Source organism: Neolamprologus brichardi, chromosome 16 (genome assembly GCF_056152115.1).
Source record: "Neolamprologus brichardi isolate AB-2024 chromosome 16, ASM5615211v1, whole genome shotgun sequence".
NCBI classification, from domain to species: Eukaryota; Metazoa; Chordata; class Actinopteri; order Cichliformes; family Cichlidae; genus Neolamprologus; species Neolamprologus brichardi.
In genome coordinates this window covers 25,631,764-25,659,498 of record NC_142119.1, presented here as the reverse complement: position 1 = coordinate 25,659,498, position 27,735 = coordinate 25,631,764, and the positions used below count along the sequence as shown (strand labels likewise).

The 27,735-nt window shown below is 37.2% G+C and overlaps 1 protein-coding gene across 1 annotated transcript; it reads right to left on the bottom strand.

Moving 5' to 3' along the window:
* Window positions 1–721: 721 nt before the first annotated feature.
* Window positions 722–27,735, bottom strand: fign (fidgetin). The gene is made up of 3 exons (XM_035906814.2): window positions 27,581–27,735; window positions 26,707–26,741; window positions 722–7,473 (listed from the first exon to the last, which is right to left on the bottom strand). The coding sequence occupies exons 2-3, from the start codon at window positions 26,729–26,731 to the stop codon at window positions 5,237–5,239; spliced, it is 2,262 nt and encodes a 753-aa protein (XP_035762707.2). The 5' UTR covers window positions 26,732–26,741; window positions 27,581–27,735; the 3' UTR covers window positions 722–5,236.

Here is a 27,735-nt window from a genome sequence, read left to right as displayed (position 1 = left end):
CTGCAGTGTTTTAAGTGTTAGTATTCCTGCTTTGACAAGGTTATCAGTCCTTATGAAGTCAGATAGTGACAGGCACTGATAATACGGAATTCAATTTTTTTTAAAAACATCTTTTTGTTGGGTAATTTTACTAATTTAAATCATGCAAATCTCAAATCCTCATTTAGAACAGCTATATGGAAATTTACAAAATGTATGTTTCTCCAAATAATAAGGAATGAAGGACATAATACAAGCAGAATGTTTTTCACCCTGTCAAACCAGTGTCACTATCTTTATGTTTATAGTAATGAGAAAGACACATGTTAGATTTCATGATAAACTCACACACAAATAATATTAACATGCATACACAATTTAAAAAAAGAGAAAGTAGCCAGTACTAATAAAGTATCTTTCCTCATTCATGTTAATTGCACAGAACCTTCCCACGCATGTACCACCTACATCTTAATGACACCATAAAGTGGAACTTTAGCGTACCTGTTTGCTTTCTACTAAAAAAACATCAATTATGAATTTATAAATGTTCATGGATCACGAAAGGTGTTATTGATGGGCGGAGCGTAATAAAAAAGTAAGTTTCGAACTGCTGCTAACTGATTTATTTTACTCTAAAACACCAGTTAACTTAAAAAAAATTATCACGCTGTAATTGATTTAACATTGTCTTTTGAAATGAATAACTCAAAAAAGAAATAGCACAGTCTATCACACCGTTGCAAATTTAATCAAGTAAGTTTAAGTACAAAATGCATTCAGAGTTCAGGAAAAAAAGAAAACACCTTTATTCAGTATTCAATAACTTTTATGTACCTTGAAATTAAAATACATTTAAATCGACTGTACTGTAAGTATGGCAATACATACACACATATAAACATGTATGTGGTGCACTTCCGTATGTACGCTGTATATCATTAGCAAATGTACAATACATACAGCTATGTGCAAGTTTGTTTTCTGTACAGGTATATGAAAAGTAAAAATTCAGAATCATATTTTAATGTTATCCCTCACACTTGCATGTAGAATTGCAAGTGCACAGATATACACAATAACATGCGCACTACAACAATTCACAAAAGATTAAAGCAAGTCGTTATTTTTTAGGAAAAGAATTTGCATTGGGGACCTTGCAAGAGACAAGGTTAATGGAAACATAATATTGTGAATATACTGAACGTCAGTACTGTATGTGCAGGTTAATGTCATCTTTGTTTTCAAGGTGCCTTTTTTTTCTGTGACTAGTTCTTGACAGCGTAAAGACAGTCTCTGTGAGGTAGACTGCTCAAATTCAAGGGCAAGCTTTTATTTTATGCATTTTTTTTGTTTGTTTTAAATTTTTATCCACAAATGCATGACATTCAAAATGACAGGACATGAGTACTACATGTAAAATATGTAGCAATGAGGTAGAGAAGGTTATAAAGAATGCCAGACTGAAAAAACTCATAATGGAAACACCATTTTAAGCAGTTCAGCAAAATCAAATCACAGAAAAACTGAAAGCTATTGAAAAAGATGATACAAGTGACTGAGAGTCAATGTGCTTATCAAAGGTTCTGCTGACATGTTGTGACTGTATACCCACATCACCTTCAATACTGAATGATTTATAATAACATCTACAACATCTGAACTTTACAATGTATTTTGATAAATGTGTCTAAGTTTTCCTCATATCAGATCTTTGTCAAAGAATGTTTACTGTTTAGCTGTCATGACAAATAAAATCATAGAAATGTAACATTTTATGTGCCTTGTGTTACATTGTGCTCTATTACACATTGTTTGGGAGACAGCTTTCTCTAAAATGCACGAAAGATTACTTACATACAACTTAATTTGAGTGGACTATTCCCCCTTTCAATGTACATCTCTGCTGCTTGTAAACAGTTGATCTTTTGTACTTGTGAAATCTGTGCTTGTAAATCGTGCTCAAGGCTTCTTAGTACCTACTTGTTAAAAAAACACAACAACAACAACAACAACATGAAAAAAACTTCTATATTCAGTCTCATATTCCAGTGTGTCATTTTCTACCAAACTCTGTAATAAACAAGTTAACCATAATTGTATTTGTCTTCCATGCAGATATGCTATGTCCGTTCACTTTGATGGGGTGAGACTTGAAACTTATTATTTCACAAGCTCATGTATCTTTTAAACATTTAACATACTGTGATTCTGTAACTTAACAATGCCCAGTGAGATGGCTAGAGATTTTCCAATTATACATAAATACATCCGGCAATAAAGGTAAATTCGCAGTTTCCTTAAAACTGTTTTCATCTTATATAGGAGAGAAAAGAGATGTTTTAATCTGAATTTTTTTAAAAACAAAACAAACAGACGCATAAAAGGCAGTAAACACTTGATATGTAAGGGCTTTTACGAGTAGCATCAACTTTTTCCAATTTCATGTGTTTGCCCTGAGCAGTGGCCAAATTTCATGTAACAATGTTACAATGTTTTAGGATCATTTCATTTGAGAAAATGCATGTGACTGGTGAGTATGACTGTTACAATTGACATAATGCGACAATTATTACTACTAGTGTACTTACAATGAATGTATGTTTATTTTTTTTTTTATAACTTCAGGGTAATTCCAGTCCCTTCAAAGAACTGGTGTTGGAAATTACCATTGGTATTACATGTAGAGAACATGATCGATCCTGACTGTAGTCGTCCGTTACAAACAAACTACTGAATATAATAAATAAGTGAAGAGGGCATGAATATTCTTCATTACTGTTTCTCCAAATATGTGTAGGTCTACAATTTTCAAACTTAACAAATACAATGATTCTGTCCCTAAGCTGATCAAAATGTGTCGGGTTTAGTTACCGTTTTACCAGTTACAATTACTTGTATGGATTTAATTAAACTGCCTAGTTTACTCTTCTGTAAAGTATAGATTATATAAAACTAGAAACAGACTTTTGGTGCAGCTGGTAGATTTCTTGCTCTGTAATTGTTCTAAATGCTTTGAAAACATCCTGATATGGATCTTTGAAAATTAATGATATCATACCAGGTAGCAGTGATCATTGTGAATGTTGTCTAATAAAAGATAAAAGATAAAAGATGTGCAATAGACAACAACAACAAAAAAAAATACGGTCCTTAAGTGCCTCTACATCTACATCTACTTCAGTGGCATTTTTCAATGTGCGAGTGCTTTGCTTTCCTTACTACTATGAGTACATAATACATTCAATACTTTTACTTGCCAATTCAGCTATCAGATTGGCTCTTTTATTGTTGGAAATGTTGCATGGGCATGTAGTGATAAATGGCAGCAAATAGTGATTGAAAACATTGTATAAGTTTAAGTGTGAAAATTATAATGAAATAAAAACAATTTACCAGACAATGCAAGACTAGCCTTCGGAAATGTCCCTAAAAGGGAATGCCACTCAATTCATGGATGTTACAGTTATAGCCTAAGAAGGAAAAGTAAACTTCAACATAATGGAATCATTTTTAAGACAAAACATGTGCAGGCTTACACACGTCTATGTTAGACAAAGATTCAGGGGTCTAGCAAGGTACAGCAACAAGATCACTGGTGAATCTTGGTTAACGCAGAGCAAATTATCCTTAAGGCAAAGGCATAGTGTATCACAAACCTGACATTCAGTGGCATTCCCCTTTACGTATATCATATGGTGAGTAACAAGGTTCTTGGCAGTTATCAAAATGTAAAGCTAATAATTTTTTTTCAGAAATTGTTTTGTTCGTTTTCAAAGGGTTTTCTAATCGAACAAGCAGAAGAGATGCTGACATTTTGTTGTCCCTATGAATTTGTCTTTCAGAGATAACAAAGAAACTGAGGTAGAAAGAAACTTGGGCTATACATAATCCTTAGGTTTCATTAATGATAAAACAGCAGCAAGATGGAATGAAATAGCTTGGGGCAGTCGTCATTCTCAACCCCAAGATGTTTGTCTACACCCTTTGTATTTCTTTCAGTTCTGCATAACCACAAGCTGTGTCTGCAAACTGGGAACTAAACAACAGGATCATTTTATTTGATGTAAATGAAGATTTTTTTTCTTATGACAGCCAAAAGGGGAAAAAATGCTCCAAACAGAAATTTCTTTAAGGCTATAATTCAAGATACACAATGATTCCATTATTTTTAAAGGCAATTGTCTGATCATAGAACAAGTTTCCATTTCAAACTAATTTCAAAGTTAAAGAATCCTAGACAAATAAATGAGAATTACTCTCAAACATTCATTGCAGGAAACTTCTCATTTTGAGGTATTAAATAGCCTTTCATGGTTAGATGATGCGATTTTAAATGCAAGTCAGATGCTTGTGTATTGTGTAGTGCTTTGATACAAGCTCATGAGGTACTAGACATATCATCAACATCATCATCACTTTCCTGAGTTGTCAAATAGAGAACATCAAAAGAAAAAATGGTAGAATTTTACATTGTGACTATTCTGATATTTTAACAAGAATTACATAGTAATTTAATGTTGAAATTTAATTCACTGTGTCAGCTTTTTTTTCAAAAAATGTAACTGTCACTTTTATTTATAGCACATCAACCAAATTTAAGTTGAGTGAAAAACAAACAAACAAACATATTCTCCACCTAAAAATAATGGATATACCAAAGTTATGGTAAGTAAATGACTTACACATGCATAAGATCTGTGTAAGGTAATGAACCCCAACTAAAATTATGCCAGTAAATTTAATTCAGCTCAAATTAACCACGAGTGTTCACAGAGAGCACAAAACAGACACAGCTGAAGAACACTGTTCAATAATAAAGAGAAAGCAAGGTTTTGTCACATTGTAAAGCTTTTTTTTTGTATTAGCACATTTCACCAATGAAGATTGTGAGGCAAAAAAATACAACAAAAAACTTAAACAGCACCACCTCAGGCACTTGATAGCAACTAAATCTCAAGATCAGCAGAATAGTATATATATATTTAAATATATATATATGTATATACAAAAACGTGGGGCATCTTCTCCAAGCTGTTTGAGTTGTAGTTAACACATGGATTTAGCCATATAATTTTAACCAAAGTCTGACGTCCAGACTGATAACTTCTGTCAGAAGCCAAAAAAGGAAATTTCCTTTACTCTATATAGCATGTTCATGTCATCACTGTTTGTTTTTTTTCTTCCTCACTGAAGGCTAAACACTTATTTGTACTCAACAACTGGTTTTAAAGAAACTGTGTTTGATAGGTCCATTTCATTGACTACAACCAAACATTTTATTCCACTCAGTGTACACATCAAGTTCTTTTTGTGATATGCTGGGCTGGAATTTGCAAAACACATTGTCAAAGTCTTGGTAAGAGATTGGCCTCATCTGACTGGGGTGGATATTTGACAGGTCAGTACCAGGCATGCCATGGAGCGGACCTACGACAGCCTCTTGACAGAGTTGGACCACATCCAGTCCTGAAAAGCCTTCTGTCCTCTGAACAAGTAGTGACATCTCTTTGTCACTAAGACAGTAGTTATGCTGTGAGAGCAACTGACTGATTATCTGATGGCGTGCAGTCCCATCAGGCAAGGGAATTAACAATCTCTTGGTAAAGTACCTCCGCAGGGACTCTGGGATCTCTTCAGGCTTACTTGTGGAGCAGACCACAAGAACATGGTCCTCAGTAGAGGTCAAAATACTGTCAAGCTGTATGAGAAGCTCAGCCTTCAGGTGATTCACAGGACTCTCCTCACTGAGCTGGGCTGACAGCAGTAGGTCCACCTCACTGATGAAGACTACTGCTGGTTGGCGACAACGTGCCATGAGGAAAGAAGCCTGGATGATCTTGTCCCCTTCTCCCAACCACTTGGTCACCAGTGCTGAACTGCTTAATCGCAAGAAGGCAGCCCCCAGTTGGTTGGCCATGCAGCGTGCCAGAAGTGTCCTACCAGTTCCCTGAGGTCCAAATAAAAGGAGGCTCCGAGGTAACGTGGCCAGTCCGCTGAACATATCTGGCCTTAAAATGGGCCATAGTATCTCCTCTTTTATGGCTGCTTTGGCCATATCCAGACCTGCAATGTCACTCCAGTCCACTGGGGAGCCTTGCTGAAGGATTTCTGTGGTTACCAGCTCTACAAGGTTGGAATCACTATTCTTCAGCTGTTCCTCTGCAGCATGGATGGAGGAGGTAGCTGTACCTATATCAGACCCCGTTAGGGAGTGAGAGAGGTGCTGTCTGTGCTCTTCGGTTTGCTCGCTCATCATGGGAGATTCAAACTTGCTGTAGGGCTCAGTAGTTCTAAGATCACCTGCAGAGCTTTTTGTTGAGCCGTATGATGGAGGAGTTAGTGCTCTGCCAGAGTGCAAGTTAAATTTTCTTTGCTGATCAGAAGATATTGGCTGCTTCGTTGGTTTAAAAGCTAAAGATGTCGCTTCAGCATTTCTTTCAAAGCCACTGCCCCTGTTTGAGTCTGAGATGCTGCCATCTACTATTCTGTACATGGGGCTCTGTGCAGAGCGCTGTTGGTTGTAGCTGAAATTACCATAGCTTGAGTCCATATCTCCATGTCCACTCATGTAGAAAGCTTTTCGTTTTAATGAGTTGGATGTGCTGCCATTCAAAGGTGTTGGTGCAATTGGGGTATGATTATTGGACTGGTAGGTGTAGCCAGGCAATGTGGAGGGAGGGATCGGTGTAGGAGCTGCAATACCAGACGGCAGATAAGCAGAAGGAGGGGGTGCTCCCCCAGGGCTATAACCAGGGCCAACTGCAGCCTGCGAAGCATACCCTGTTGGAGGATAATTGTAGTTGGGAAGGTTTGGAGACCCAGTGTTGTAGCTCGGCACTAAACTAGGAGGAGGAGGCGGGGGAGGGGGTTGTAATAGCCCAGCGCTGTGCAAAGGAGAAGGATGTGGGGATGGGAGGGCGGGGGTACTCTGGCCGCTGTAGCTAGAATGCAGGTAGGAACCGTTGTAGCTGGCAGTATATTCCTGAGAGGGGAGGCCCGAGTGGAGAGTAGTGGCTGTGTGACTTCCACAGTTACTACTGGAATAGCTAGGCTCAGACAAACTGCTGGCCACCCCTGGGGAGCTGCCTATGCTAGCTGACACATCTGTAGGGGGTAGGGCAGCTGTCATTCCAGCTTTGCTCACAGATATAACATCTGGAGCACAGTTCATTGGGTAAATCCCCTCCTGCCAGGACTCATTCTCTGACTTTCGTCCATTCATGAGTCCAGTAGTGCTATCAGAGTAGGAGCACAGCAGGGTTCTTTCATTTGGGCCTTCTAGGATCCCAGAGTACTTCTCTGCATATTTCTTAAGCAGATTGGAGGCAGTCAGCGCAGAGATGTCATCATTTGCCCACGCATACTGGTATGTTCGCTGTAAGTGCCCCCTGTAGGCCTCTACTTTGTGTGCTGGCGAGCGAGTAGTGGATGAGATGTCAAAGTGTTGCTCTGCCCATTGTGTGTGCTCTGGGGTCCACTGCATCTTTAGACCTGGATATTTCACATAGGGAAGAAATATATCAATGTAAGCATTGAATTGTGGTTTATCATCATTTAAATGCAATAATATTCTACAGTCAAATTGTCAAATTCAAACACACTGAAGTCCATAGGTGTTTGTCTGACCATTTTGTAAGAGGAGTAAAAAAAAACGTACAAAGTAAAAAAAAAAGAAGAAGATATATTTGTTTAACCTATGGACTAAGAACCTTTTATACAATATCAGAAACATAATTTTTAATGCTATTTGCTTCATAATCTCTACATGTCTCTTATGACAGAAAACACTATCTGAATACACATCACAGACACTATGAGGATGTGGGACCCATCACTTGGTAACGGTGGTATAATCCACCCAACACAGAGCAGAGTGACACAGACATTGCAGGTCAGTCTATAATCCAACTCTCATCTGAGGCATTCTGAGACAGTTTCAAATCTGCTTGGAGGACAGCAGCAAAGCAATCTTCCTTGGCAGCGCTCTGTTGCTTTCATCACACAAACCCCTCAGCCCAGCATGAATTACATCCACATCGAGTCTGCCTACTGCTCCCTCATCGGCAGAGTGAGGATGAGGGAAAAAAAACAAAAAAAAAATCCCCATGCTTCACTTGTCTTTTTCTCCCCAGCCTCTCTATATAGCTTTAAAGGTTTGAATGACAGAAATAATCAAGTTAAATACTAAAGTAAATCTGCAAATAAAACTTTTTACTCACGCTGTCATCTATTACTCTGAGATTATCAGAGGGTGTACTATATCCCCAAAGAATTTAGACTACTAGAGATTACAGCTCAAGACAATCTGATAGTGTACACAGTCTCACAACTCTCATGAACACTAATCTGACCAAATACCACAAGAAGATATGAGAGAGGATGCATTCAACTCAACTGTTTCTGCCCATTAGAATGTCTGTCTTTGTTAAAGAGGCAGTGTAGTGTTATACTGTATATTTCAGTAGGTTAAGTCCATACCACAGGATTTGAGCAACAATCAGCTAATGTCCAGATTACAAATGCTGTCGATTCCCTTCTGACTCCCTCCCAGCTATTTGCCCACCAGCAACTCTAGACACCAGCAGCTAATTAGCCGGATGATGCTGCACTAATTGTGTTAATTTACAAGGTTTTAGTCAAAGAGATCCATGCTATAGCTCACAGCTATAGCATGAAAACCTGAGGCAAAAAGCCAATACATAAAAATAGCATAGCTATACTGTAGTTGAATAGAAATGTTTACCAACATGCAGAAAATGACATGTAAAAACAAATCCTGTTACTATGGAGAACAGTGATAAACTTTAAAATCTGAAACAATAAAATAAAAAAGTCATACATGTCATACCACAAAATCTTGCAAAAAGTGTATTTAATCTAATATTTACACTTTTGAGAATTCCAAAAGTAGTTACTGACTAGTCAGTCATTATATTCCAGATTAACTGTTTTGCTAGGTATGTAGGTGGGTCAAATGCAAATTAAAGAGTCTGCAGAGGAAAAAATATTTTTCCATTACAGTCTGACACCCCTTTTCTTTATTCCTCTCTGCTAATGTGTTTCCTACTATAATATAGTAGGAATATATATATATATATATATATATATATATATATATATATATATTTTTTTTTTTCTTCTAAAGAAGATATCACATAATGAAGACCTTGTTTTGAAAGTAGCAACTACCACTGCACTACCCACAAGTATCATGATGATGGTCTCTGTAAAATCATTCAATAGACTTCTTTAACACTCAAGGCACATTTTGTCAATAACAAAATTGCACGCAGCTTATTGAGTAAGCTTTTTCTATTACAGCTAATCCTCTCTGAACAATGTGCCACTTTGGACAAGCAAAGAAGTGCTTCTAGCGAAGCATACTTGAGATCACTGAACATCAAGTATTTTATAAAAAGGAGACCATTCAAGATGATCAAAATTCAATGCACTGCTAAAATAAAGTACATTTGCACTTACAAAAAAAAGAAAAAGAAAAACTTACACCTAAACCTGGCCTAAATAAATGGGTATTACATACACCAGCAATAACACGACACATTCCAGTCTTAATTGGTATCACTGGGTGTCTAAATTGTTTGAATGCATCAACCAGTTTAATTATACTGAAACATTTATAAACAGTAGTATTTTAACAAAAATCAAGCTTGATAAAGAACAAATGTTATAGAATGGATGATCAATGCATCCCAAGAGAAAGCATATGAATAAATACTATACATAAATAAACACTGGCAAATAATTACACATATAGACACTAATCCATCAAGAGGCATAAATTCATGTGTACACACACATAGCAAATTAATATAATAAGCTCCTACTTTGGTTTTACATGACAACGTTGTTCTTTATTCTACCCTCATAGAAATTCAAATACAACATCCACTAGATCCTTTGTCCTTCTTTGAAATGGTATAATTACAGAGAACTCTATTAGAGGAATGTTTTCAGATAGCCTCAGGGCTTGAGCTCAAATTCCACTCATCAGCGACTCACAAATAAGGCCTTTGTTAGACTTTTCTCTGTTTGTTAATTCATTGGTCTCAATAATCCTCTACGGCATATTTAAGATGATCATTGTAAGTAAACATTTGTATTGAAAATGTGTCCAATTCTGGAGTTATTTAGTTCATAAGACATCTGACTGACCCGATGATAAAAGCAAGAATTATCTGATAAAACACATAATTGTCCTGCACAGAATAATATAGAACAATTTTAGTTATACATTATAAATAAAATATCATCAGAGAAGATCAGAAAAAACATTCGGCATGTTATGCCATGCTGCGTTATGGTGTTTAATTTCAAGTTGAGTGATCATCATCGATGAAACAGAGATGCTGACCTTTTTGGGAACTATTAATCTGGTAGCCTAGGCCGTTTTTAAGCAAACAAGAGTGGGCCTCCACTCTGTCCATCCAATTTCCTAGTGCGTAAATTGGACCACCGCTTGCACAATTCTCTATTCATTACTGTGCTGCTGAAAGGAAGCACAGAGGTGGCAGAGTGGTTTTCTTTTCCTTTTTCTGTCTATGTGTGTGAGAGAGAAAGCAAAATGCCTTCCAGGAGGGTTCCCAAGCATAAAGAGCTGGACTTTCCTTCCTCTTTTTGGTTTTGGGGGAGGGGAAATCAGGGGGTTGAGGAGGTGGGGGGTGAAAGCTGTCGTAATTGAAACGCAGCCTAATCAGACTCATTACCATTTTTACCAATTTGCACCACCAAAGATGCTTATTAGGTAACTGTGTTTAATAAGCCGCTCTTTAGAAAACTAACTGTAATGAGCTCTTTAAAGTCAAACTTGAGTGTGATTATGCACTGGAAGTGTTTTGCAGAGCTAAAGCAGACTGGTACATTTAGTCATGTACAATGTCATAATTAAGCTGCACAAACTCTGCACTTCACACCACACAATAGTCCCAGCTGAGGCAGTAGACATGCTGAAAAGTATTTATAATTACTGATCATTACAACCCTGGGGTTTTCATCGCTGGACGTAAACATAATTATGGGAGCTTTTGCTTTTATTCTGCACACAGAGCTCTCTACTTGACAAGCGTGAAAATATTGCAGACAGACAGTAATTATGTTTATAAATAAAAACAAGCTGATATTCATATTCAAATTCACTGGAGATATTCTAAGTAGGGGTGGGGCAAAACATTCTAATACAATGTGAAATGGTAATCGGTATAGCTACAGTCATTCATCTCACATATCAAGTTAAGACTATTTAAACTCAATTTAGAGCTCCATGTAGCAGTAGCTCCAATCTTTGGATGGCAGAGTGCCATTTAACCCCTCATTTAGAAACGATATGCCTTCCTCAGTCACCGTCTTTTCCGCAGCTACTGCCTATACATTTCAGTCTGTCCACCTATAGTAGCAAATTACTACAGGTCTCCAGACTATCAAAGTCAAATGATGCCATATGATTCTATTCTACTCCAAACTTAAAAGGAGAAAAATGACTGTACAACGTGCTTATAGTATGTTTATGGCATCTTTTGAAAGTGTTTTTATAATGCCAATAATACAGGAAGATATGAGCTTGAAACCCATTGCAACAGAGCAAGCACCATTTCAAAGTAGCAAACAGGAAAACGTGTCTGACTTTAGCCTGAGCAAATGTATTAACATTATCTATCTAAAACTACTCAATGCTGAGCCATTTGCACAGTTCAGATAACTAGAAACAATGTAATTTATCAATGAACCAGCTGATTTGATAGATTAACAATGAATGAGATAATTTATGTATATTACAATATTACATAATATATTATATCTCCTGTCAAAATAAAATAAATAATGTAAAAAAAAAACAGGTTTAAAGGAGGATTTTTAAAATTCACATTTTATTATTTATTATAGTACTTTTTATCCATTTATTATTGTACTTAACTGGGTTGTTTCTGGAATATCAAAAAAAGACACTGACACCGAAAATGTAAAGAAAATGTACTGAATCGTGTTAAGAATCAAATTTTAAAAGGCAATAAAAATGTAGAAACGTCTTCCACACAAAAAGTTTTGCAAATTAAGTTTATTATTAAGTACTGAAATTAATTTGATATTTATTAAAAAATGTTGTAATTGAAATTACTAGGGCAAGTTGTCAATAATTCAAACAGCTACCCTAACTTCACATGAAATAGTCTTTATGAACAAGAATTAAGAATTAATGTAATGTGGATAACACACACACACACACACACACACACACACACACACACACACACACACACACACGCACACACACACACACACACACACACACACACACACACACACACACACACACAAAACAAGTTGCCATAATTCAAATTGCAAGTTTCTTTAAATAGGAGTAGTAGCATTTAAGAAATTTAAACTTGTGTGATTTAATTTCAGTCACGTATTATTCAGATAAATTAAGTACAAAGATATAAAACACTTCAGTTTGCTTAGAGAAAAACGTTTAATGCATCCAGGACATTTAACTTGAAATACTTTATAAAGGCTGGCAATGAGAACTCAAAGAAATTAAAACTTTAATATAATGCCACTAATCAGGATCTAGTTGGTGAAGTAATATATAAATATGGCATCAAGAATACATTTCATATATAAATTAATTATGCCATTATTATAACTTATGGGGCAACAAGTTACAATTCTTACAATTCTACAATTCTTTCTCGTATATGTCCATAGACATCTAATATGAAATTTAGAGGTACAAGATTAGTTAACATTTTCTTAGTTTCAAAATTGCACAAAGACTTCACTAGGCTTTTTTCTTTTTTCATAATTTAGTTTTCTATTGACCTTGTCACTGCTAGCTCCTCCCGGGAAGGGCAGCAAACAGACAGCTTACCTCCTTCACACATAACTACAAAGTCATCTTTTTCTTTGCACTGGCAAAAAGGGCACTTCACCAAAGGCTTAACACACACACAAAATTCATTTTACTCCATAAGATCTCAGTCCACTGGTAGGTGAGGATACTTCAAGCATCCTCACCTACCACAAAGAGTTTGTTGCGCATCATCATCATCATCATCCCTCACTGGTGTCCCACATGTAATCACTGCCTAACATGAAAACACATAACCAAACTGCATGTACTATTCCCCCCACTGAGTGACATTGTCTGTGGTGGGCAAAATAACATGTGGCCTTGAATAGGAATTCACCCAAAACAATAAGATCCATCCATTTTCTTGATCGCTTGTACAGCTTAGGTTTGTGGGAAGCCTGGAGCCTGTCCTTGCTGTCACAGGCGGGGTACACCCTAGACAGGTCATCGGTCCATTAGAGGCCTAACATAGAGAGACAGACAGCCACACATCTACACACCAACTCACTTGTATTAGCTAGTGTAGAGATGGCTGTCTGCTAAGATTACTTGGAATTAAGACTGTCATTACCAGTAGATTTTAATTAATAAAACTTTAAATCTAGAATTTTTGTAACTTATCAAAACTATTTTATCTCTGACAATTTCTAAATTGCAAAGTCATGTGGTGCACCAAAGCAAACCCTCTTTTGGACTATTGCTAGGTCCAAGTCTGCATGTTTTGCACCCCTAATCTAATGCACTGGTTGCTTATTAGGTTTTTACATAAGATTATCGGATTACCATTATGAGCCAGGCATGTTAGCTAAATTATCTCAAAAACTGGTGTGGTCTATTTTGCAGAGATAGAAACTAGCTGAACAAATGTGAGGCATACTACTTGTCTTTAAAGTCATACATAATATTTAATTTAAAAAACGGTATTAATGCCAGGCATAAAATTACCATTACAATACTAGTAGACCACCTATCAATAGTCATCACTACAGTAATAGCTTAACCAAAGTGGCCCTAGTAGTTGCAATCACCATTACTGAGGTAGCACTCATATTATGTTACTAACACTAAAGCAGACATTTAAAAACTACATCTTTCTCTATTGCTGTTATAATTGACAGTAAATTTGTCGCTTACAACAAAATCACCGGTGTTGTGATTTGGCACTATATAAATAAAACTGAACTGAACCAAACTAAGTCTAGACCTTCAAATGTGTCCATTCCATTACTCATTTGGGATCATAACATGGAACAGCGGTTTCTTAATCATGTAACTAGTGGTCTAGTGAGGGCTTTTAACATGAAGCCAGTCAGGATTGTCAAATATTTTGTCTTTACAGCTACATTTCAAACAACCAGTGGTCACTTGATTTCTGCATTACCAAGGCATGTAGAAGAACAAATGGAAGAACACCTTGTACCATCTTTACTTTCATGAAATATTGAAAATCCCAGCAAAACCAGGATTTCAAATTACAAAAACATTTTATATAAGTGCATATGTATCACTTTAACAGCATCAGACAAAGCAATTATTAAAAGGAGCAAGAGTTGGATGGATCAACAAAACGATTAAAGTAGACTGTTGTTTTTTTTCTGCTTTGAACCAGAATTCGAAGCTTCTTTTGAATACATGTTTATTAATGTAACCATAGAAAAGGTCAATAATGTCATCTGATCTGTATTCCCTGCTTACATGGCATGATGACATAATCGTCACATGTTTATCTTTATTCAGTGTAAAGCTCTATAATTTTGAAATTCAAATCTAAAAGCGTAATGCATTTTTACTATGTACTCCAAATATTCGCTCTTGGGTAACATGTATTCCACATATTTCTTTGCAATTCAGTAAATCATAGGTTGAGAAAATCTCTGAGCTGTCATTTTTTCGTCTAAATGATGCTCATTAAACCATAAGTCTTCAGGCCAAGAAGCCCCTGAGGCTACATCTTCCATTACTACCCTAAGTATAGCTAAATCCACACATATGCTAAACTAACAGCCCTCCATGCACAAGTAAAACTTGTACAGTGAATATAACTAAGACAATTACAGGAGAGAGCCTTCATAGTGTTCTGTAGTGCATAATACTGATGAATACTCAAATGGCTTGTTAGTCAAAAGAACACAGTCATTGAACTCAAGCACTGGGTGAAGCTTGTTTAACCATAGAGCACACATACAGTAGAAGCAGTGATCTTGCAAGCCTATATGAACTTTGCTACTCCACTCCTCAAGGGATCACTTACACACTTCAAAAGAGAAGAGAGGCAGATTGTGACCTTGATACACGAAGGCTCATTGACCAAAAGCTATTCAGTAACATTTTCATTCCCAAACGTCCTGTTACCCCAAGGAACTCCCCACTCCAAGAGGAACAAGAGTATGGAAAAAAGCAAACAGGAAGGTGTAAATTTGGGTTATTTATTTATTAGCTTGTTTTCTTGTTTCTGTGATTTTTATCACTTGTACTTTACTGTAAGGTATTGAACTGGTCTCGCCGAAAACCTGCTACTTGAATTAGAAACCAACAAGCTAAGCCCCTTTGGAAATTAACAGATTATCTTGTTCACTGGTCCAGTCACAACTGTGATTGCTTTCCACTTCCAAATATTAGGCTTTTAGCCATATTAACCTGGTTAAGACCTCAATGCAATGACATTATTAAAAAAAGGTCATTGTTCCCAATGCTGAGGCACAAATCAGAATTGTTTTTTGTTTTTCCTTTTGATCAAATTCCAAATGACACAATCAGTTGGGGTATTTGAATCATTCATTGGATGGCCGCTGTTTCAAATCGCTAGACTGCCAATGGGAAGCCATCCATTTTTATATATTACTGGTCAAAAAAACCAAAAAACAAACCAAAAATCAAAACCCTAAACCAAATCAAAAAAGGAGCGACAAAACGTATTTAAATTTGCCCAAAGTCATTCCCTACAGAATTCAATCCAAAAGCACTTATGGAAAAGGAAATGGCCGTTATTTTTGCATACACTAGAAATCCAAGGCCATCTGTTGTTCTATTTACCATTTCTTACACATTGAATTGATTAAAAGTTCAAATTGAACTCTAATTGAAAATAGCCAAGTGAACAGAAAAAGGATGTTTGCCTGTAACTGCTGTCAGCCTTTCGCTGAAGCATTCTGAAGCATTCTGTGATATCGACTGCAAGTCTCAAAGAAGGTCACTTCTCCAACACAGGCCAGACAAAAGGTGAAATGAGACAACTGAAGCAATCTTAGGTCAATATGAAATAGAAATCTCTCAGCTATACTGTAATAAAGTTACTGAAGTGAAGTAGTGAAGGGGAACTTTTACAAGGAAAGAGCTGTCCAGGAGATTGGATCGCCCACTGGCAAACAATGGCTTCTACTGTAAGAGGTGGCATGGTGAGCACAGTACCCTGGAAATGCAATAGGACATTTGTTTTTAAAAGTGTGTTTAAATTCAAATGGAATTTGGAAGTTTTATGCAAGTGATGAAAGCAATGCTCTGGGGAAAAAAGGGTGTAAATCTTTTAATATTCCACTGTAGTGGTTTTAAAGTGACAAACCAAGAATACCTGCTTAGATCAGCTCTTATTGCAGCTGCACCGTAAAAAGAAATCCAATGACAGTATAGGAGACATTTTGTTCAGTGTTTTATACAAATAACTTTAATATGACTGTTATATTTAAATATTGGTAATATTTACAGTGATGTGAGGGAGGATACCAACATCTTTCACTTAACAGAAAACAAATATTGGAACAAGCAAAACATAAAGACACTGACAACTTGAAATGTGAAAAATAAAAGACAGCACAACTATTTTTTATCTTCAAGCATATTCAGTTTAGATTATATACACAAACACCTGTTGAGTAAAATGCAGAGACACTGAGTGAACGTGATTTTCAACCTGCCCTTTGATGCACAGTGTTCTCCAACATACTTCCAGAATAAAATTCTATGGCTTGTTCATAACCAGAGTTTTGTAAGTTTTCAAGCTGACACAACCTCTTTAAGTAATCCAATGTGAAACAAATGAAGGAAGAACTTTTTTAAAAAAAAAAAGCAGGTGAAGAAAATAGTTCTTTTTTAAAAATCTGATATCAATTTAGAAAACACCTAAAATGCTTTTGCTGCCAGATCTCTGGATTGTTTGTTATGTGTTAGGGTTTCTCCATAAAGCAGGATCATATTTTGTCAAATCACAATTTTAAATCTTCTTGCTTTAATATAAAAATCAATTTAGAAAAAAAACCATTTTGATATAAATTTTGCATGTGACAATAGCAGGATAATATGACTTTCAACATAAGGTTGCGTTATGGAAAACGCATTTTGGATTATTGAAAAAGTCCATATTAGCATTCATTTTGTATCTCTGTACAGTACATATCATCATTTAAAATTCCCATTACAATGGTTCTACGGAAATTTCATGACATCAAATGAAGTTCAGCCCTGTAAAACTCAAAATCATGAAATTATTTTATAGGGCTTAGACGTTTGTAATAGGGTTTAAATTCCAGATATCTGTGGTTGGAATAAATGCTTATCTTCTGTATAGATGACTGTTGCAACTATATCCATGCTTAAGAAGGGTAATAGTGTAGTGTAGTTTAGTGTGATTCTAATACTTTAATTTTTCCAAAAGCAGAAATGAGTGAGGCAGTATAGTGCAAGCAATTGTAAACCAGTGTGAGGAAAGTGGGAGATGGGGAGCCTTCAGAGTGTTTTGACATAAATGAGACATGAATGCAGAAAGGGATGTGAAATGAGAATTATTCCAGAGCATTCCTTAATAGATTATGAAATGAAGGAAAGAAAAAAGGTCAATCTGTGTCACAAAGCAACTGTGAAAAATAAATGAGGTAATTAATAGAAATTGAGAGGTGCGCATTAAAAATATTTCTACATTTTCTTTGTTCGACTAACACTTTTCAAGGGTTATAAATCCATTCCTTGAGAAAGTTCAGAGATGTGAATTATACACTACAATGCATTAAGTATCACAAACAGGATGAACAGACACAAAGATCTCCAGCATTTCATTATGTCGACTTAATATGCGGTTCTTTATACCGTTTAAAATAATGATTGTTCCGCATTGTGCTGTATTCGCATGTTCAGAGATCAACCAATTTAAAGCTAATTAATTAGACACAATTCTATTAAGAAACAAATCCCATTCATCAATATACACAACCTAGGGTCACCCATTGCCCAAATGTGAATTGGGTCTTTGGACCACATGGACTAGAGAATAGCACAATAGCACTATTAGACCTCACAATAAACAGTTTGGCATGGATATATTCGATGGAGCACGAACTCATCAGTGCTGATGGATTTTACTTCCCTTGACAGAAAGCAGGACCGTCGCTTGGAAATATAGCTTTCTCTCCAATGGTCACTGTAAGGAAATTGGCGAGGAGTTTGATATCCAAGCTAACAAATGGCCGTGTCTTACTATATACATAACACAGCAGCACTGTGCTTTATGTTATTCATCATCAAATATTGAGAGACAACTGTTCGTCCCTCTGCTATGGTAAACATGTGCTAAGATTCTTCCTGCAATGTGCCAAACTACACAAAGCGCATTAAATTTAAAAAGAAAGAAATTAATTAATTAATTGAATTAATGTTAATTCAAGTTATACACTTTAATTAATTTACACATATTGTTATAATGTGTCTGAATTTAGTAAAGATGGGTGAGTAAAAGTCTTTTCAAAAAATACTGAGGATATATTCAATAATCTGTGTGATGTTGTGTCTTACATGGAGCGATCGTGGCTCAAAGAATTGGCAGTTCGTCTTGTAACCGGAAGGTTGCCGGTTCGAGCCCCGGCTCGGACAGTCTCGGTCGTTGTGTCCTTGGGTAAGACACTTCACCTACCGCCTACTGGTGATGGCCAGAGGGGCTGATGGTGTGATATGGCAGCCTTGCTTCTGTCAGTTTGCCCCAGGGCAGCTGTGGCTACAACTGTAGCTTGCCTCCACCAGTGTGTGAATGAATAGTGGAATTGTACAGCACTTTGAGGGCCCTGAAAAGTGCTATATAAAATGCAATCCATTATTATTACGTCTTCTGTTCTTAAGTTTTTCTTAACAACTATTGTGTCCTAAATTTTAATTAATCTGATTTATGTTGATACAGCCAAAAAAACCCCTAAACAAACAAGCAAACAACAAAAAAACAGCTTTGATTGTTAAATGTTCTCTGCTTTTTCCCATCGCCCGTGTGCTGCTTGTTCTATTAAAATGAATGTTTGAAAGAGGAAAGTAGGCACAAGTCCTTCTGGCAGAAATGTGCAATAAAAAAACATTTATTCCTCTGTTTATTTGTTTTATTTTTGTTTGTTTTTTTGTTTTTTTCCTTTTTTCCAGGTTTATGTGTGGATAGTTAAATAAATCTGCCTCTGGCTAGTATGAGCTCCCATGATGAATGGTGCACAGAGTGAACATACAGTAAAGTATACTGGTCCACTTTGTAGAAGGCAGATTGTACAGCCGTGCTCATTTGGGTATGCATGAAATAACAATACTCTACTGGGAGCATTCTAACTTTCAAACACTTGGGGTCAACTACACGAGCAGATTTCACATGTGCAGCCTGTGGCCACTGAGGTCTGGAATCTACCTCCCTCCTGGCTGGGTGACGTTGCATGTTCTATTTCAAGACTGAGGGTTGAAGTGAGGCTGCAGGGAGTGTAACACTGACCCATATGACCTGTGGCCTAGAAAAGCTGCCTGAAGCTCTGCACACTAAAAACTCCTCACTCCTTTGCTACAGCTTTTCAAAGGCAAACAAAACCTTTGCACATAGCATGTGTCTTTTCATGCCAAATGATTTGCATCCTTTTTATTCACATCTTTGAACTGTTGTCACTGTATTCCGCGCTGTTGTGGAGCCTGATGCTCACTCTCTGAGGTCTCAAGTGGGAAGAAAGAAAGGAAGCCAAAGCAAAACTGCTTTACTTTCAGGCTCAGTGTCTACAGGCCACATGTCTCCAGTCATCTGTCACTAGTTTACATACATACTATGACACTTCCTCTCTGTGGGAACCCGTTGTCACCACTTGGCCGCCAGCAGAGGCTGACTGGGTGCTAGATGGGTCTCCCCCAGGTACCTCTAGGGAGCCACATTAGGCCTAACTGACAGACTGACAGGCTCGCGCGCACACACACACACACACACACACACACACACACACACACACACACACACAAAGTCCATCCCTTGCCCAAAACACTCCCTCCTCCTACAGTACACCAGCTCGCATGCTCCCAAGGCATGGCACACTTTGCATGAAGCAGTGACTTTGCTTTACATCAATTTTTTCAGACATAAAATTATTTTTTCACCCCTCTAGCCTCTCCATGCTACATGGAAGTTTTGAAATGAATAATGGAAACAACAGAGCTGAAGACTCATGGGATCCATTTAAAGATGTGGGAGAGGCGATGCAGTCAGGGGCTTGTGCTGCAGAAACATCACGCTCCAAGTAAATAAATTTACTATTGTTCCGTACCATATAGAAATGCTGCGTGCAGGTCAAATAAAGCCAACAATGATATAATAATATATTTTCCTTCCAAAGGACAACATTAGAGTAAATATATATCAATAAAAACACTTCAAACTTATATTTCCACCAAGTAAAAAGATAATCTGTGACTTTGATCCAGTGCAGCAAACGGCGTCTAAAAGTATGAAACCATTCTGCTGTCTACAGCTACAAGACTATACTACAAGCAGGTATCGCAAACAGAACACAAGGTTTTCTTTACTCACAGCAACATCCTAGACAGACAAATGGACAAATGGCTTGATTTCCATTGCGAAAGTGGGAGTTTCAACTATGTTTAGCTATTCTCAGAGAAACCTTCGTTTGGCATTTCCACCTTGCCTCCCCAGATACTTGCGGTGGATGTGAGCAAGCGAGTGTGGGGCAGTCCACTATAACAGCTATTTTAGAGCATGCAAAGTCAACACGACTCCCTGAGGTGATTTCCTGATAATGAACACAAAAGAAGTGTCAGCCCTCATAAAGCTCAGTGATGATGCTGAACTCTCGAACGTTCATTTCTTGCGCTCCTTCGTCTCCTGATTTAAATTAATCTAATACCAGGCGGACTCTAAGGGGGACTGTCAAATAGGCCATATGCAAGACAACAAGGCTTTCCGGGACTATTCACTTAAGAGTTAGAAACAGCTTTATGAATTTAACTTATCTACATTTATTATTAAACAATAGTCACACAACGAGTATTTTTTTTTCTTTCTGTCCCCACGTATCCAGTCTTCCCGATTTACTTCTGCGCAGACTGCTGTGGTCACACTACAGTGTCACCGCAGACACCTGCTGCCTTTGCCGCAGCCTGACACCTTAAACCTTCATGGCAGCATATACTCAACCTTCTATCCCCCCTTCCCTTTCCCTCCACTCATCCTCATCTCCCTCCTCTCCACATCATCAGGCAAACTTCAACGCACGCTCTCGACCCTGGCACTCAAGGCTCCCTCTGCTAGCTCCTGGCACAATGCCAGCCCGGCAGTCACCGGACTCCACGGAGGATGAGTGAGTCGCTAAGAACTTTAAGGAAACCACTGATAGCTCACATCTCATCTGATCATCGTTTTAGCTAAATGCCTCAAATTGATATCTGAGACAATTAGCCTTAGGTGTGATGAAAAGGGGATGAAAAAAAAAAACCCCAGTAAAAAAGATGAACTCATATTCAGAGCGAATGTGTGCATGCTCTTGAATATAAATTTTGAAGTTAATACAAGGATGTGTTCCAGTCTATGAATTATAACACTATTATATTGTCATTATGACAATTGCAAAGTAAAATGGTTTTGACACATTAATAGTCTGTGAGAGAAATTTATTTAAAATGACTTAAAAAAGAAAAAGAAATCCAAATTAAATTTAGAGCAAGCTACATTTAGAATCACAGTAGCAGGATCAAAGCCAGTCAGCTGTTATCACAATTAAATATTGATTAGGACAAGCCAACACCAAGACAAATGTGACAATTTACATAAAAGAAGTAGGGTATTTACCACTAGGAATAACCTATAATGGGTCTGACAAACGTGGTGAAATGAAATAGTATTTAAGGTTGTCTAGTTGCAAGGGCTTTCAGTGAAATCCGTAGAATGATGGCCTCGATTACCAGTTTAATCAGACACTGGTTTGTGAGAACACAAGTGGAATTTCAATACAGCAAAAATATTGAGTTTTTTTCTTATCCTCTAGTGAAAGGCTTGCTCCTCTTTCACAATAAAAAAAAAAACTCCCCAACAGCAAGCACAAAAAAGAAAACACCTTGGAAGAAGGACAGGAACAAACACCACTCTTCACCAAGGTTATTCAGTGATAAGCAACAGTACTCAGGCACACAATGACAGCTCAGAGTGCCAGCTATTTTCAAAAGTCATAGAATTGTAGATTTTGTTAATCATACTCCTTGAGTGTTGGGTATTCACTGCTTCTGAGTAGCAGTAAATTATCTGGCTAAAGAAATAAATTAAAGTTATGGAAGCAGATTCAGTCATAAGGACATAATGTTGTTATTTCTCAGAGAGGAATAACATCCTCCAACTGTCATCTAGAGTTGTCCGCTGCCTCTTCATTCAGACCTTCATAAAGCACCTGAATGTCAATCAATTATAATTTGTATTATAAATGTAATTATAAAACACTTGAGAGATGTAAAGAAAGCTACATTAACAGATGAAAAACATGGGAAAGCAACAGTTCTCATTGCAAGACGCAGACACTATTCAGAAAGAGCCACAAAACAGTCTGGGCAGAAACCAAATCTTTTTGGTCGGTTAGAAATAAAGAATTTTGCATGACTAATTAAAATGTAAACAGTGTAATGAGGACATCAGTGATTTAGGCAAACGTCTCTGTGGCTGCCACTGGGGGTATGATAATTACAGAGGCAAATCTATGAATGCACATGAATCTCCTACAAGTCCAGATTAAAAGCCTTAGTGCTAAACCTAGTTTAGTACACCTGGGAATTGTCTATTCTAGCCAATCCCCAACAGGCGCTGAACTGCCTTCTCTTCTTATGAGTGTAGAGACACCTCATGTGAAGGAGATGAAACAAAGCCCTTGTTTCAGTGTGCTGGGAATGAGAAGAACAAGGACTTTAAGGCAACAAATGCTATACTGTGTAAATAAGATGCCTGGCAATGAGGGCCTAGACAAACCTGCCCCTGCAACGTACCCTATGAATGTGTTGCCATTATAATTAGCCATTTGCTGAATCCTAAGCTCTGTAATCATATTATGGTTTATGGTATGGATCGTAATGACATTATAGCATGTTTATGTGAGGGACCAGTATCTTTAAAGATAGAACAGGGCACCATGTCCATCCTCAATATACACAAAGAAAAACAGACTGGCTGACCTGCAAGCACACAGACACACAAAAGCGCCACTGCACATTTTTTTTGACTAAAAAAATAAAACAAGCTGCAATAAACAAAGGAACTCTAAAGGGCCATTTAAATTACAGACAGTGGTAAAGCAGACTCTGAATATCTGTTTGCTTCTTTAATATAAAGCCAGCATTGTTTTATCAATTACTACCTGTTAAACTAAATTAATGTCAGAGTATTTAGTTAGAATTAGAAAAAAATGTGACAGGCTCGCAGCTAAGAGACATATGAAGGGTAAGTACAAGCAGCCAATAGTAGGCACATGCATTTTAGAAAATGTCTATGCCATATGCTGTCACTCAGAGGGAAAAAAAAACAAGTCTGAGCAGACAGTCACTGTGTCTAAATGAGATGGTAGGAGGAGGAGGAGGGAAGAGAGAGGGAGGATGTCAAGGATTCACGGTCCTTCATCTTTGCAGTAGAGCAAACACGTCCCTCAGTATAGCAACAGACAGCTGCCTCCACCTTCTAATGCAGTCCAACTTAAATCACTGCAAGAATTGTCAGTGCAGAGTGAAACACACACAGATAACATAGCAAGCTGCCATAAGGGAAATGACAGAGATGTGGATACAAGTGAGGAGACAAACGGAGAAAGAAACAAAGAGAGAGGGGGGGGGACATGTTAAAGATTGGAGGGTTTTTTTTTTCTGTCCCTTTGGCTTGAGTCTTACTCCGTTGGGGACTCCCTTGCTTTTTATATGAAAAACAGGAAAGATACCACTTAACATATTTTCTGAAAGATGACAATCCTGCACTGATCTGGTACAACACACTGTAGTCAAGGGGCTGAATGGGATTTCATCTAGTTACCGACAAATAGATCAGTCTGTAAAGATGAGCATTTCATCTATTTACAAAAGCCCTGCAGACATCCCACGGGGTGTTTACAGAGAGTCAGCTCAAGGTATTCAGGGGCTGGCTTTAATTGTTGTGATTAGTACATATATAAAGTGTCAGTTCCACCACACACCACTTCCCTAAGGTAATAGTTTAAACCGTGCTGTCAATTTTAGTGATCACTAGTAATGTTACACACTTTAGATTATAGACAGAACATTTAGAGATTTAGAGAAGCTAAATTGATTCACAAGGACAAGATGCATTCACAAGATGCACAGTAATAATTATTTTTTGCTTTATGTTTGTGTACTTATATTACTTAATAATAGATGTACTCAACAAGAAATCACCTGTTGTTTTAATTTGTTTACACTGTGTTTCAGGAAACCTGTTTAGATTTATGTGACGGTATTAGCACATATAAAGAAGCAGCAGTAAAATAAGCATGAAAAAAAAGTAAAATATCCAAATTGTTTTTAAAGTATGATTAAAAAACCCAAACATTTTATTACATTGCACTGCAGTATGGAAAAGAAATGTATTTCTTTGACCACCATTAGCAAGGAATCCCTTTGTCAATATTTCTATATCCTTCTGTCATAAAGTACATGCAGTTTTTTTTTTAGTTTACTTCATGCAACTTCTTGTTATTCTTTGCACTCACTCTTAAAAGTGTGAACATGTGTGACATAAGGCAAAGTAGGTGATGAAAGCAGGAGTCAAAACTGAGACTTGTGTCAAATAGCAGCTTAGGTTGTTATCATAAGTGCTATCCTATCAGAAATAAACAGAGCTGTCAGCTTCTTTTCCATGCACAACAGAGGTGTCTGAGGTTAAGTAAGGATCTGCAAGAATCGGCTAACACGCTGCAGGAGCTCATACATGGAACCCTTCCAGGGTTTGAATCCTGATAAGTATGCTCAGGGCGAGTAAGAAGGCCATTTTGTGTGTACAAATACTGTAAATTTATCAAGATAAAACCTCTGAAGTCATAACATCCACAAAAATTATACTGTAGGTGTAAACCTCCAGGAAAATGCATGCGTTGCGATATATATATATATATATATTTTTTTTTTTAAATTGTCAGTTAAATTACACAAGTCTATCATTTGAAATCATACATTTAAAGATTGTATACACTGTACATGACATTTAGATTACAAGCTCTGGCTACAGATTAAATAATATATTTTTTAATGTTTAAAACAAAGTGTAGTCTCAGCCAGTGTGCATGTCAGAGAAGCTCAGACCAAAAGTCTGCAATAAAAATACCTACCACACATGAGGTATAAATATGAAAAACATTTAAAAAAAAAAAAAATCAAACCGACAAAATTAATACCCACTTAAAAAAAACACATTACAACCAAACACTCAAACATAATGAACGTGGCGGTAATGTACATTTTTTCCACTGAGTGACGGATGCTGGAATGCTGTTATTTTTGAAGAGGAATGAAAACATACTTCAGCTCACTGCTGATGATGTTAATTTCCTCTCAAAGCAAAACATGCAAATGAAATGTGCGAACACAATTAAGTAAATTGTTCTATGGAGGTGGAAAAGGTTCACTTAGGACAAAGTGTTTGCAAAAGAGAGAAAGCACACAACTTGTTACTTCACTGACTTTGCGTCCATTTACTGGCTTTTCACAAATCATTTCCACTTTATCATAAATGACAGCATTTTTTTATACATTGCTTGTAAACTAATTTGTGAGGAAATACGATATTGTTTCACCTGTAGGTCTTTTTGGATTGTGAGAGCTAAAGATAAAAGCAGTGTGTGTTTTCCTTAAACTTGGGTTACTTGGGTTATCTCATCAGGTATTTTGTAATGTTGAAACAAGACAGCAAGCTTGTATTACCAGTAGTTTTGTTGTATAAATTATTTTAGATCATGCTTCATAACTATAGTATATTTGTGATGCAACCTGATTACTGTGGAACCATGACAATATATTTATGTTGTAACAACTCTAAAGATACCCATTAATTCAAAGCCATGTCATAAATCTGAAAATAAACTATGTTTAAAAAAATGCAATTTTATAGAAAAATCTTTATGGGCAAATATTTCTATTTATGGTTAAACTATACTATAAAATCAGACTCCATATAGGAATTGCTGGTAGGTTTGAAATGAGAGCTCTTAATACTAATTTGTAACCCTAACAAAAGAAGTCCAATTGTTAGAGTTATGCATGCAAGGAAATGAAAGCAGGGAAAGGACAAAGAAAAATGAAAACTGAACATCAAGTATGTCAATTACAGAAACCAAACCAATTAAAATGGGGGCAAATTTCTTAACCTACACAAGGCACTTTGAACTTAATTGATAATGCCACTTGTACAAAATTAATATCACAATGTACCCTCGTCTATGATCTACAGTCATTAAATTATTTAACCTAAATCAAGTAAACTTCTGTAGATGAACCAGGCATGCACAAAGAAAAACACACACACATTTACTGCAATGGAAGCCTTTTTTCAAATATGACAATTAAAAATAATAATATTAAAGATAATTACAAATTGAACATACCATATATACTGGTGCTAGTGATCATGTCTTCAAGCCTAAAAACAAGAGGAGAGGGAAAACAGCAGAAACGGAATTTTCACGAGGAGGAATTCCAAAGGTTGCTTCTCATTACAGCCACTTTTTGCTCAGCTATCGGATTTCACAACTTTCAAAACGCACGGTCCCCTTTTCTTCCTGTAGGTATTCATTTAGAGCGTACGAAGACGCTCGAAGAAGAACGCATCGTGCGACTCATATTTTTCGAAGCAAAAAAAACAGAAAAGAAAAAAAAGAAAAAGCCCTGGAAGGAGACGCAAAAGCCACACAGGCGCGGCTGGAGGCTGTCACTTCTTGCGCGAGTTGAAACAAGAGAATAGGAAGCATGTGAGAGGCTGTGGATGACACAAAACACACATTCTTCATGCCGCCCATTAGAGGAAGAGGCTAAACCAGCGTGATGCCCCCTCCCTTTACTTTTAAAATAGATTACTTGCCAGCAGTTGTCCCACTAAGCGCGCAATGACAACCCATCTATTAACCACCCGCCTGCGGTTATCGCGGCAAGTTTTATTCAGGCTGACATGCAAAAACTTCTCGTTGCAGGGAAGTTATTTTGGAGACTGGATTCAGCCGTGCGTGTAACCTTCGCTTCACACAACGTAGTGTTGCACGTTAATTGTAAAGTCCCTTTCCAACTTCATAATCTTCTTTTGGCATTTTCTAAAGCAGCGGCCGATAATTTTGATTCGAAGAACGCAGAATGATTGGCCACAGACTGCGCTGCAGCTCTGTGACGCGCGACACCGTCTCTCTCGCTGCGAGCATTTGTGCGTGCAGAGCTGCTCCGTTTCTCTTTTTAATTGTTCGCATCACTGAGAGACATAACAGGACTTACCTGTGTAGGTGACAGGGCAGCGTCAGGGTTTATAGTACCATCGATCCAGTGAGTGTGCAGATGAATGGCTCGCTGGGGTTAAGCGTGGCTGCTCACGATTTGAAACCATTCCAAGTTAGTGAGGTGAAGACTGACCACAGCCTCTGCCATGTTGG